This window comes from Melitaea cinxia, chromosome 20, assembly GCF_905220565.1.
Source record: "Melitaea cinxia chromosome 20, ilMelCinx1.1, whole genome shotgun sequence".
Classification (NCBI taxonomy): domain Eukaryota; kingdom Metazoa; phylum Arthropoda; class Insecta; order Lepidoptera; family Nymphalidae; genus Melitaea; species Melitaea cinxia.
Genome location: NC_059413.1, coordinates 967,694 through 981,655, shown reverse-complemented (window position 1 = coordinate 981,655; position 13,962 = coordinate 967,694). Strand labels below are relative to the sequence as shown.

At 38.0% G+C, this 13,962-nt stretch overlaps 1 protein-coding gene across 1 annotated transcript in view; it reads left to right on the top strand.

Moving 5' to 3' along the window:
* LOC123663600 (fatty acid synthase-like) overlaps positions 1–12,843 on the top strand; it is a 38,621-nt gene extending 25,778 nt beyond the window's left edge. Inside the window, exons 30-49 of the mRNA XM_045598272.1 lie at positions 5,019–5,191; positions 5,244–5,303; positions 5,356–5,415; positions 5,468–5,527; positions 5,580–5,639; positions 5,692–5,751; positions 5,804–5,863; positions 5,916–5,975; positions 6,028–6,087; positions 6,140–6,199; positions 6,252–6,311; positions 7,441–7,590; positions 7,682–7,888; positions 9,261–9,363; positions 9,559–9,712; positions 10,364–10,514; positions 10,703–10,850; positions 11,617–11,793; positions 12,001–12,103; positions 12,178–12,843. Coding sequence (XP_045454228.1) covers positions 5,019–5,191; positions 5,244–5,303; positions 5,356–5,415; positions 5,468–5,527; positions 5,580–5,639; positions 5,692–5,751; positions 5,804–5,863; positions 5,916–5,975; positions 6,028–6,087; positions 6,140–6,199; positions 6,252–6,311; positions 7,441–7,590; positions 7,682–7,888; positions 9,261–9,363; positions 9,559–9,712; positions 10,364–10,514; positions 10,703–10,850; positions 11,617–11,793; positions 12,001–12,103; positions 12,178–12,770 — 2,559 coding nt within the window. The 3' untranslated portion in view covers positions 12,771–12,843. The remainder of the gene's footprint in view (positions 1–5,018; positions 5,192–5,243; positions 5,304–5,355; positions 5,416–5,467; positions 5,528–5,579; positions 5,640–5,691; positions 5,752–5,803; positions 5,864–5,915; positions 5,976–6,027; positions 6,088–6,139; positions 6,200–6,251; positions 6,312–7,440; positions 7,591–7,681; positions 7,889–9,260; positions 9,364–9,558; positions 9,713–10,363; positions 10,515–10,702; positions 10,851–11,616; positions 11,794–12,000; positions 12,104–12,177) is intronic.
* The last annotated feature ends 1,119 nt before the right edge of the window (positions 12,844–13,962 follow it).

The window sequence follows — 13,962 nt, the reverse complement described above, 5'->3', positions numbered from 1 at the left end:
CCTATGTACATATGTGTTTTCACTTGTTCAATATTTTCACACGAACAATTTAGACTGCATGAGGAGTGCAAACAAGAGTGGCTGTGAGCCACGATGGTAGGTCTGATGTCTGTCTGGTTGTGTGACGAGTGAATGTGTATCATCTTCGTTTTATGTGCGTTTATTATCAGACCCACATCGTGTGCCCATTTACATAATTGATTAAAATTATGTTGTAATTTTTCCTGGGCATGTTTAACTGTTTTTTGAGCTACCACTAAACACGTGTCGTCCGCGAACTGGTATACAGTGCCCTCCTTTATTATATTAACCATGTCGTTTACGTATAACAAGTACTCAGTGGGGCCAATAATTGAGCCCTGTGCTGTGCCCCGTGTGGTTGGTATTAAGTTACTCCATTGTTTAGATAAGCTTACTGTGGTTTTTCTGTTATGATGATAATTTTTTAATAGTTTCAGTAAAGGACCCTGTATACCACCCCGCGAAAGTTTATCGAATAAGATATTGTAATTTAATACATCAAAGGCTTTGCTAAAATCTACGAGCAGAACGAGCACGTGAAGTTTTTTGTCCAAATGCGTATTAACTTCATTAGTAAATTTTCTTAGTAGTTCGGTGGTGCTTTTATTTTTTTGAAAACCATATTGTTTATTATTAATGATTGAATGTTGAGCTAAATATTTATTTATTTTATCCCCTAGGTACCTTTCTATAATTTTATCTACACATGACAAAATAGTGATGGGACGGTAATTATTATAATCGTCACGCTTTCCCTTCTTATAAATTGGCCGAATTACGCCAATTTTCAAAATATCCGGGTAAATTGATGTAGCTATACATTGGTTTATGAGGTGAGTAATGACTGGTACTAGATGTGAGGAGGTATATTTTATATCGCTTGCCCTAATTCCGTCATAACCTGGACTTTTTCTGTCACTTATAAGCAAAATTATACGTTTAACATCCTTTTCACGTGCTCGCTGTAGTCTGATTGAAGTTTCTGGTATTATCTCATACGAGTTTGAGTTTAACATTTTCAAATTACAATCAATACATATACTTTTCACATTATTGTTAAATTCGGTCGCAAAATTATTAGATAGACTAAGCGGATCCTGCTTAAAATGTTTAATAATTACATCATCAATACATTTAACAATTTTTCCGGTAAGATCATTAACTATTTTCCAAATTTCTCGTTGATTTTTAAAGTTTTTACAAATATCATTCTTAATTTTACGATTTTTTATGAACTGAGTATACTTGTTTGTTTTATTTCTATACGAATTATATAATAATCTCTTTACAGTATTATTTTCATCCGCACGCCAAATATTATAAAGTTCGTCCCGTTTTTTACACATATACTTTAACTTTTTGTTTGCCCATTTACAAGTGTTTCTTTTGCTTTTATATTCTACACAATATTTACTCATTTCATATGCATTCCTAAATTCTTTGTAAATAAAATTATAAATATCGTTAGGGTCACTATAACTAAGCGGTTTGCTCCAGTCAACACTGCACAACCTGCTTCGCAGATTGTTATTATTTATTCTCGTAAACAGCTGAGGCAGGCGTGAATCATCGGTACCGAGCCGCGCGTCGAAGATCGCACAACAAGTTATGCAGTGATCGGCTAGAACGATTTTTACAACGCCGGTATATATTTCACAATTAGTGACATTTCTAATAAAAACATGATCAACACAAGATTTACAAATTATGTCCGTGCGTTTTTCTATTCGTGTATATTGATTTATACCCGAGTAAAAGCCTAATTCGGATAGGGAGTTTAAGTAAAGATTTGTAATAGGGCTATATTTTTTAATGTCTAAGTTTATATCGCCAATAATAACATAATTATTTTTTGGGTTATATTTTGAGACAAGGGATAAAAGTTCATTAATAAATCCTTCTTTACTATAATCCGGTGGTCTATAGACTGCACAAACTCCTAATTTATAACTAAAGTCTAGAATTAACTCCCCAGTAATACATTCGAAGTATTTACAGGAAGCACTATGTCTAATGAAGGATAATGAATTGTGAACATAAAATAATAAACCTCCACCTTTCCTGTATTGCCGAAGTTCGTAGTACATTGAGTAGTCTGGGAGTTCGTACATATTAACACAGTCTTCTTTTATATTAGCTTCAGTTAATATCAACAAATGAATGGTTTTATCGGAATTTAATAATATGTATTCGAGTTCAGCAAAGTTTTTGAGGGTAGATCTTATATTTACATGAAATAACAATAGCGGTTTGCCGTAATTCGGTAATTGATTTGTAAAATCGTTAAAGTTAATACAAGTTAATTCTTTCGAGTCACAATTTAAGTCATCCATTTTTTTTTAAACAAAAGGAAATACATATTAATAGTACAAATATTAAAATATAAATAATTTAATTTAATTGTTCTAGTTTACGAGTAAGCACATCCAGCTGTTGTAAAGAGTGAAAAGAAATTATTTTCTCATTTTCGGATTTCCTCGCTAGGACAGTTCCATTCTTGCACCATACATATTTAAAGCCATGACGTACCTTTAGTTCTTCTTTTGTCTTCCAAAGGAGATATGCAGTGGCCGGTGTTAAAGACTCGCGTAGATATAGATTTTGTTCACCTTCCGTCCCTATATCACGAGCTGAGAATTTTTACCTTTTTACTCGCTTCCAGCCAAGCACTACGCACACCGTTCCTCAGAATAACAGTAATGGGGTTGGGTGGTGATTCAATCCTTTTCGATTCAGTACGCTTGTGGGCTGGTACCCTCTTCCTATATGCTTTGATGACGTCGGAGATGTCAGTGTTAATTTTAGATGCCACTCTCTTTATTATTTCCATCGTATCTTCCCGTTCCGCTTCCTTGACTCCGCAGACTTCCAGCTGTTGGGATAGTTGTGCTTGCTCTAATTGGTTGCACTTCCCCTCAAGGACGTCATATTTTAAGGACATGTTTTTGAGATTATTTTTCAAATCACCATATTGATTTTCGACCGTTTTGATCCTGGTTTCATATAATTTCATGCGCTCCTCATAGTCGTCTATCTTGTCAGAGTAGTACTTAAGCGAACGTTGCAATTCAAACTGAACAATGCCCTTGATTTCATTTCTTATTTCCCGTAATATTTGCTGCGTTATATTGTTGTCTGGGATAAGAAACTCTGGGTCGGTATTATCGTCACCTTCATCCTCGAGATCAGGCATGATACATGACAGACGTCTGGATTTACCTTCCGCGCAAGTTCTACACTTCCAGTCAATAGCCTCGGTGGAGTTTAAGGTGATCAATTGATTAGGAGTAAGACCGGCACATAACGCATGTAACCACTTATTACATTTGCCACACTGCAATCCAGGTAGTTTCTTTGTAATAGTTTTCGTACATTTTATACATTTGACCATTTTTATTTTTGTTTCGGGGGTAGTCGTAAGCGAACGATTGAACTGTACTTGATCAGACGAACACTGACTGAGGACTGCTAATTGTGACAAATGTGTAGCAACTTTTATTCGAGCTCCTCGTGGGATTCTTTTAACTATGGGTATACTATTTTTCAAATGGCTAAGATATGTGTGGAAAGGAGTTGCATCGTTGGCTACATAAGTAGGCGCATTCGAAATAATAGGGTGGATGTCTGAAGGTGTACTGTTTTGGCTAATACATTTCCTGTGTGTTTTTGTAGCGTGTATGTTGAGGCCTTTCAAAGATTTAAATGTTTTGTTACACTGTGTACATGTATGGGTCGTGTTCGACGTGCCATCACAAGATTGGGTCACGGACTGCATTTAAAACATTTAAATACATTCATTAAAAAAAATAACTTAAAACAAATTTAAAAACACACAAAAATAACTTAAAATAAACACTGAAAAAAAATACAATAAAAATAAAAAGTCAAAATATGACGCAGCTTGTTTAGGTAACGAGACGCGTGCGTCGTTACGTAGGAGCGTTACAGAAAGGTCTTGCAGGCCATTCTCCGATTACCAAAATTTTACGTGTCCGGGTTTGTATAATTTGTTTACTAACTGGAACCGGCCGTTGGAGCAGACGGGTCCAGGAGTGGAGACCACGCCTTGGCAAATGCAGTGTGGGGTGTAGAGCCTGAGCAGGCTTGATGAGGATTGCGGAAAACCGGGATGGCCTATGTCCAGCAGTAGACTGCAATAGGCTGAGCCATTAATTTGTATAACTCCATTAACTATTTATTTCACTTTTGCTGTTTCTGTGTAGGTCTTTCTCTTTACACATTGTCATCAAGTTTTTTTTTTTGTAAGGGCAAAATGACTATGTGCAATATTCGTTAAGATTAATAGTCATAACACGATGCAAAAAAGAGTATAACAGTTATCGAAGACCAGACCAGTATCGCTGATCAGTATTGCTGACCAGTTTCTCCGATTGATTAACCTTATTTGACGGATAATGGTATCCAACAGATAAAAGTTGTTAATATATTATTCTTTATTATCATCGAATTCAACTTTATAATATGGCATATTTCTATAAGTAATTATGAATCTAAAATTAGGGGTTTAAAAATCAGATGAAACAGTCCATAGTGTCCCTGTCTTTACTTCCTGCTGTTAAAGCCTATTCGTCACTTATGTGCATGATAAACTCTAGCCACAGTAGATGTACAGATCCTATTACTAATATTATACGTCATAAATAATAAATCATAAACAAATATTTTTCGGGCGGAAAGAAAAATGTCCTACTTGTAAACACTGCTTTGTTACGAAAATATTATGTTGCTATTAACCAAATAGTTCACTTTGAAGATTATTTTTATATATAAAGTTTTATCGACTAGTAGTCGATAAAACACGTCCTTTAATGTGCCGATACCAGTGGCAAGTAAAATTTACGTTTAGATTTCAGAATTTTATTGTATTAAACAATTCGGAGTTACGCTTTTTTTTATCACATAACACGTTTATTTTAAACTATTATGTTTTAACCAAAGAAACACCGTAAAACACTGTAAACCGTTGTGGATCGCAGAAATTGCAGGCCATGTTGAGCGAAGGCATAGCTCGCGGGTACGTGCGACCGCTGTCGCGCGTGACGTACAGCGCGCCGCTCGCGCCGCGCGCCTACCGCCTGCAGGCCGCCAGCCGGCACCGCGGCCGCGTGCTGCTCGACCTGCGGGGAGAGCCCGCCGCCGTGCACCCGCAGTGAGTGCTGCGTTTGTTTTGTGCTTTGTAAGGTGAAACTCTTTGTATTTAGCCGGCACCGCGGCCGCGTGCTGCTCGACCTGCGGGGAGAGCCCGCCGCCGTGCACCCGCAGTGAGTGCTGCGTTTGTTTTGTGCTTTGTAAGGTGAAACTCTTTGTATTTAGCCGGCACCGCGGCCGCGTGCTGCTCGACCTGCGGGGAGAGCCCGCCGCCGTGCACCCGCAGTGAGTGCTGCGTTTGTTTTGTGCTTTGTAAGGTGAAACTCTTTGTATTTAGCCGGCACCGCGGCCGCGTGCTGCTCGACCTGCGGGGAGAGCCCGCCGCCGTGCACCCGCAGTGAGTGCTGCGTTTGTTTTGTGCTTTGTAAGGTGAAACTCTTTGTATTTAGCCGGCACCGCGGCCGCGTGCTGCTCGACCTGCGGGGAGAGCCCGCCGCCGTGCACCCGCAGTGAGTGCTGCGTTTGTTTTGTGCTTTGTAAGGTGAAACTCTTTGTATTTAGCCGGCACCGCGGCCGCGTGCTGCTCGACCTGCGGGGAGAGCCCGCCGCCGTGCACCCGCAGTGAGTGCTGCGTTTGTTTTGTGCTTTGTAAGGTGAAACTCTTTGTATTTAGCCGGCACCGCGGCCGCGTGCTGCTCGACCTGCGGGGAGAGCCCGCCGCCGTGCACCCGCAGTGAGTGCTGCGTTTGTTTTGTGCTTTGTAAGGTGAAACTCTTTGTATTTAGCCGGCACCGCGGCCGCGTGCTGCTCGACCTGCGGGGAGAGCCCGCCGCCGTGCACCCGCAGTGAGTGCTGCGTTTGTTTTGTGCTTTGTAAGGTGAAACTCTTTGTATTTAGCCGGCACCGCGGCCGCGTGCTGCTCGACCTGCGAGGAGAGCCCGCCGCCGTGCACCCGCAGTGAGTGCTGCGTTTGTTTTGTGCTTTGTAAGGTGAAACTCTTTGTATTTAGCCGGCACCGCGGCCGCGTGCTGCTCGACCTGCGGGGAGAGCCCGCCGCCGTGCACCCGCAGTGAGTGCTGCGTTTGTTTTGTGCTTTGTAAGGTGAAACTCTTTGTATTTAGCCGGCACCGCGGCCGCGTGCTGCTCGACCTGCGGGGAGAGCCCGCCGCCGTGCACCCGCAGTGAGTGTTGCGTTTTGTTTTGTGCATTATAAGATTTAACTCTTTTTTAGCCGACTTCCAAAAAAGGAGGAGGTTCTCAATTCGACTGTATTTTTTTTTTTTTTTATGTATATTACATCAGAACTTTTGACCGGGTAGACCGATTTCGACAAATTTTGGTGGTGGTGCGAAAGTTGGTGTGTGCCAATTGGTCCCATTTAAATTTATTTGAGATCTAACAACTACTTTTCGAGTTATATCTAATAATGCGTTTTTACTTGACGCTTTTTTCGTCGACCTACGTTGTATTATACCGCATAACTTTCTACTGGATGTACCGATTTTGATAATTCTTTTTTTGTTGGAAAGGGGATATTCCTAGTTTGGTACCATGATAAGGAAACCAGGATCTGATGATAGGATCCCAGAGAAATCGAGGGAAACTCTCGAAAATCCGCAATAACTTTTTACTGGGTGTACCGATTTTGATAATTTTTAATTTAATCGAAAGCTGATGTTTATCATGTGGTCACGTATAAATCTTATCGAGATCTGATAACTACTTTTTGAGTAATCTTTGATAACGCGTAGTTGCTTGACTATATACGTCGATCTACGTTGTATTACTTGTCGATGTAATTGAAGTCGGTTTTTCTTCGTTTGCCTGCAAACACAATTATTATACAACTATATTGGCAAACAGGTGCACGACTCGCCTGATGGTAAGCCATTTCCGTATCTTATAGACGCCTGAAAAACTAGTAGCAATTTGCCGACCCAGAGGCTCTGATCACCTTATTCACCACAGGAACACGCATGAGAGCAGAATGTTAGCTGTAATCTTCTGTAAGTTGAGGTATTTTCCTAGTCGGGCTGCTCAAGGTTTTGACCAGGATATTTCCTGCTGTGCCTTACATCGGTAAAACTAAAACTATTGTAAGCTAGAATAGCGTTATGCTTGATGAACATGTACCTACTTGTAGATATGTATTCATTGCGCACAAGGTAATAATTAAAAATTTATTATTTATGACTTTTTTTTCTCAATTTTACGTGCTGATTTAATTGTATATTATAATGAGTTCTTTTGATAACGTTGTCTAGTTGTTACTTTTATTGCTGTGAATGTAAAATAATGGGTCCTTTTCAGAGTAAACTGCTCACCCGATCTTCACCAATTACTATTCTTAGAGAACGATGTAGTAGGAACCCATCTGGCTGACAGATTGATAAAACGTGGAGCCAAGAAACTGATTATAGTTAGTTCCAATCCATCGGACTACCTTTCATTTAACTTGAGGTCTTTAATACTTTTAAATTATACTTAATATTTCAGGTTTATATTATGTTTTAATTTAATTATGCAAATTTATAATTTTAAAAATTTACAGCAAGTGGAAAACCCAAGGAATAAATGTCGAATTTTTGAACAAGAACGTTTTAAAGGGATCTCTTTCAACTATTGTTGAGAAAAATAAGTCTATGAATGGCATTGAAGGTATATTTTACGTAGTTTCGCCGGAAGTGCAAGCTGCTAGTGCTACGAAGAATTTGGAACAATTAGTATTGACGTCGCACATGTCACAATCATCATTAAAGTAAGCATTTGGGCTATTGCGAGCTCTTCTGTTCAATTTCAATAAATATTTAGACTTTAATTCATGATCATTTACCGTAAGACGTAAATGTGAAAGGGGATATTACTGTGTTAGTTGTTGGTAATTTAATTTTTTTTTAAAATTTATATTGAATTCGTAGATTACGCAATCTATAATATAAAAATGAATCGCTGAATGTGTTGCTAAGCGCAAAACTCGAGAACGGTTGGACCGATGTCGCTAATTCTTTTTTTAAAATATTCCTTGAAGTACGGGGATGGTTCTTACGGAGAGAAAAATTCTAAAAAAAAAAATTAAAATTTCCTGAAAAAGTCTAAAAACAACACTTTTCTATACTCCCATACAAAAGATTTGTGATAATACTTAAAAGTCAATTTGAACTTTAATACCATACGATAAAGTTTGTGTTAGGCGATACGAAGTTCGCCGGGTCAGCTAGTTATATTATAATTGTAAAATGACGATTTAAATCTACTTTTGAGGAGCCGAGATTTATTACTATTTGCTCGCAATATTGCCTTATTGACACTATACTGGTCGAGAAAGATCCGTTTATCAAATGGATCCATTGTTTATTATAATAATTTAAGTAAATAATTAGATGAGAAAACGAAGTAAAGGCAAGATTCACAGATTGCTTGCATATTTCACCATCAATAACAAAAAACAAGACTTAGAACGTAAATAACTATATGATAAATTTGATATGTCAATGTTACGTACATAAAGCATTTGAAACTTATGTAATCGTATGGCCAATTTGCTATATCAATTTTATGTGAATAAAGCACTCAAGACATGAAATAATATGACACATGGATATGCTATCTCAATATTACATAAATAAAGGACTTACAACTGATGCAATAGAATGATAGACTCGGTATGTACGCTGCACGTAAAACAGTGACTTTCCATCACAACTCCACGTAAATATTACATAGTGAGTCATTTACACATCCAGGGGTGGATTGGGGGTAGGGTCGGAAAAGGGTCTGTGACACTTCCGGTGGTGCAAGCGTCTGTATGTACGGTAATCGCTTACCATCAGATAAGCCGTATGCTTTTTTGCCGCATTACTTCTATAAAAAATAAAAAATAATAATACATGTAAGTCGTGTAATATCATTCAGCAGTCAAGTTTTATGTCAATTTGAAGTCACAATGATATCATAGGAAGAGTCATTTTTATGTCAAATTGACGTAAATTAGTATTACACTTACATGTATGATCTACATGTGACGACAGGTATAAGTCATATTTTCACTGGGTTGGAAAATAATCCCAATTACGTTTAATCATACTATTATTAAGTTCACGATTTATTTAGACATTATAATATCGTTTTAGATACTTCGCAATAGTAAATACTGGAAATGAGGATTGGATAAATGTGATTGGGAAAAACTTGCAAGAAAACGTAACTTCGATCAAGTTACCCAATTTGAAATTGGTAAATAATAAGAATTAAGTACTACGACTGCTTACAGTGTACAGTTTCATTCAATTTATTATGACTCTTTTTTTTTCAAAATGTAATTTTTGAAGCGTAATTTTGTACAATTATTGCAGTTTTTTGGGCAGTTTAACTAAAGAAAATTTGAAACTGTTAATATGATGTCTTACTCATCTTTTTTTATACTTCCAGAATTCTGTTAAAGAAACTAAAGGAGCTATTTCAGTACTCGATGCAATTGATGCTATTGAACAAGCGTTGTGTTCCAAAGAGCGTTTTGTAGTCGTACACTCGGTGGAACAGGTTACTCGTCCATCTTTAGTAGATGAAGTAGCTTCACTCGTAGGTAATTATCTATTTATTTACTTTCGATTTCTCTAGCAGTGGCGTATTTTAAGATTCAGCGCCCCGGGTCATTTTAATTTGCCACCCCGTAATGGGAATGGGAAAAGTAAAATCAGCATTAGGGATTTGTTAATAAATAAGAGATTATTTTTGGTAAAATTTGTCGACTGACCTAATTAGGCCAACCATTCCGTAATTCCATAAAATAATCGAGTCCAGCGAAAATATATTTTAACAGACTTTTTTACAACAGTAAAATTAGATTAATTTTTTACATCCCTGATGCGTATGATCTTTTGGCTGTAGGGTAACTATGATATGTTAGCAAGCCAGCATTCTCTTCTCATTTTAGGTTCATTTAATATATTACTATAGGGGCAAATAAAGAAGTTTTATTTTAGTCGTGTGGTTTAAAGCACACTCGTTTTTTTTTTTTTTTTGACAAGTTGTTAGCGCATAGCACTGGCACAAGCCAGTGCTGTACGCTATAGCGTTTGCGGGTTCGTACTCCGCATATGGTATATATTTGTATTGGTTATTCAGATGTGTGCCGTTATCTGGTCATTTTTGTATGTGTTTGGAGTCTGAATCAACGCTAAATTATTTAATTAACTCAAGTGTAATTCCTAGTTGAGCGTTGAGTGTATTTTAGGAATACAAATCACAAAGGATACACCACGGGACGCTACGTTGAGAGATTTAGGCGTCGATGGCACTAAACTTGAAGTCTTACGAGTTCACTTGCGAGATGTCTGGCTGACATTGCTCAGTGAAGAGGAAATAGAACTGGTGACTATTTCAAAGTACGTAGTTTATTTTCAAATATTTATTCTAAGCAAAGAGTCAATTAAATGGAAGTAATTACTGATCTTAAAAAATGCAAACAAAATAGAACTAAGACTTAAAGCAGACTTCTGGATTTTTTTAGAGAAAACAAAAGCTAAGTGGATGTCACTAAGTAAGACTTACAAGATTCGTTTATTTTTTGTAGCATCATCGATTTAGGAGAAAGCTTGTCAGAAAAGGTCTTCACAGAGCCCAAAGGCTTGGAGACATTTATTTCCTACATCGATTGTGATGAGCTTCTAGCTACGACTGAGATGGTCTTTTTACCGACACTCACAAGCAATTCTAATAAGGTAAAACATATCATAGTATTAAACAATCCTTACACATCGTTTGTACCACTTTGGCACCACAGGAAGTCGTTAATCCAAATTATTTTATTTACATTTATGTACAAGTATTTGAAAAGTTTTAAAATGGACATTAAATTTTAAGTGCAGCTTTTTCCAAATTTTAAATTAAAATTTAAAAAAGAAATTATTAAGAATAATAGGAACGTTTTATCAACAATAATTTAGGCGCTAAAAAGAATCATCGAAATTGGTAACACCCAGTAAAAATTTATGAGGTGCAACAGATAGTCGCATTGAAAACCCCTTTTATAAGGCTGTTGGAAGCAAACATGTTAAATAACTCAATATTGTTGAAGCCTGTGGTTTTTAGTTATTTATTTTCTTTGTGCGACTAGGTCGCAAACAAGCGTACGGCCCGTGTGATTCTAAGCGGTCACCGTAGCCTACAGACAACTGCAGCACCAGACGCATCGAACTTTAAGAACGTCGGTTTTGCACGTCACACAACCTACCCACGATCCCCAGGAGCTCTGGTCACGTTACTTACAACAGAAACACAACACTGCTCGAACGCAGCGTTATTTAGCTACGATCTTCTGTAGTGTCGTGGAACTTCCCCACTCGGAGTGCTCAAGATTTTGAGCAACATATTTCCTGCACTGCACTGTCTCAATAACATTTCAGTTGCTACTACTGTATTATTGTAAACTTTTAATATTCTTCATGGAAACGATAAATAAATAAATGGCAATAATTAATTTCGTAGCGCGACGACGAATTCGACGTAAACCAAACGTACCTGTGCGTGGTCCCGGGCGCGGACGGGCACCACGCGCGCTTCCGCACGCTGTGCGAGCGCTCCAAGCTGCCCGCACTCGTCATGCAGCCCGGCCTGGACGACCCGCACGAGACCATACAGGACATAGCTGACCGATTCGCAAAGGTGACTGTTATTATGAAAGTGTGCGTGTCAGCTCTGACACACGACTAGGTTACACCTCAAGAACCATCACTGTAATATGTAAAAGTTAAAATGTTCTGTTGAACTATTCAAACTATAATTAATAAAACTTAGCTTAAATAAGTGTCGAGCCATCCACAACTGTGTAATTTCTTAGTCCTACGGTAGTTAATGTTTGTTTAATTTCAGACCCTCCTAAAGAAAACAAGAGTACCGAATGGATTTTATTTATTGGGTTACGAAAGCGGCGTAATGGTGGCTTTAAAAATGGCTGAAATCTTTGAAGACCAAGGTTGGTAAAGTTAAAATATAACTTAATTTTACAATAATTACTTTTTACCTGACTTTATTCTTGTATATTTTCAGGATTAACTGGTACCGTTTACTGTCTCGGCGGCACCCCGAATGAGATACAGGAGGTTTTCGAAGAAAACCTTAAAGATTACAAAACGGACGACGAGCTTCAGGACGCTGTCATTCGTCACATGTACACTTTGTTGACAAACGATGAAGATACAGAGAAGTTGGACAGTGTACTGTCTAACCAAGTGACATGGAACGAAAAGGTTACCGCTTGTGTTAATTTGATATCAGGTCAAGTAGTTCATTCAAATCAATACACTGAGGAGCTCATCAAAGCAGCTTGCGGAAGGATTTTGCAAGTACGTCGTTGTAATTACGAGCCTCGACAACTTCGTTCTCAAGTGATATTTATACGTCCTCGATCGAGCAAGATTTGTAAGACCTCAAACCTACAACAATACTCTTTGAAGCCTGTTATAGAATACGAATTACAAGCTCCATTCGCCTCCGCTACCGAAGATCTAAGTTGCAGTAACATTGTCAATCGCCACCTAGATCCCGCGATCTTGGCAGAGTTTGAAAAGAAGAACCTTTGTGAGACATACATCCTTAACGCCGACTCATTCATGACTTCGGCTTCGGAGATAGCAACCTAGGCACTAGACTGTTTTATTTTGCTTCTGGAATAGGTGTTCCTTTTTTTTTCAATAAATATTGATTTAAATTAAAGTGTGTGAATTATTAAGTCTAAATAATAATAGAGTACAGCATAGTAACTAACAAGTCCTATATTTTTGAAGTAAGAGACTTGAAATTATGTATGCTCTATAGATGGTGAGGAGGTGTCCAAATAATGTTTCTTTAGAAATCAATTCCCTTTTGGGGTTAAAACGGGGGATGGTAGGTTGACTCACTCATCACGAAATCTTCGAAACTATAACAGCTACAAACTTGAAAGGTAGGTTCTTTATAGAGCGTAGACATCCGCTAAGAACGGATTTTATGAAACTCGATCCTAAGAGGATAAAACGGGGGTTGGAAGTTTGTATGAAAGTCCTATGTTTTTGAAGTAAGAGACTAGAAATTTAAAATGTATGCTCTATAGATGGTGAGGAGGTGTCCAAATAATGCATCGAAAAGTCACTAACTCACTCATTACGAGAACTTGACGCGCGTTAAAAAAAAAGGTAATAAATATATGTAAATGTAATTAAATTAAAAGAGTATAGAATAAGAGAATATTAATTCTTTCTTAACGCGACGAACTAAATCACAGAGAAGTAAATATATATTTAAAAAAGTTAGCAATCAGATTGGATTGGAGAACAAAATTAAATTAGACTAATGTAGAAAGTAATTTAATACAAGGAAACACACTTTTAAGCTTAATACAAATTTGAATGAACAAACAACTTTATCTTCCATTTATTGATTAAACGAACGAGTTTAACACAACCCGAAATTATTTTAAATCTACACTATAGACCGAAATACAATTTTTGATTAATCTAATATTAATTTAAACTACACTGTGGGTTCGAATTATTTCTGAAACGTGGCTGGAGGTTAACTGTGGTCACTTATCATAGCGGGTCTCCGTGACCAAGGCTCCGCAGAAACTCCCTGGATGATCACCCACCAGTCACTCGAGTTCAGATGTCCAAGCTCCACGACACCATCTCCATTACGATGTCAGCCGGGGTTAAAAAAAAATCTCAGCCAGAGAGAAGAATCCCGATGCTGATCCGTGCTCATTGATGTTGGGATCCTAGCAGCTATCCCACAAAATCCTGCCACGTGGTATCACCAGCAACAACGGCACCGCACGTGTCCACCACGCCAAGGACC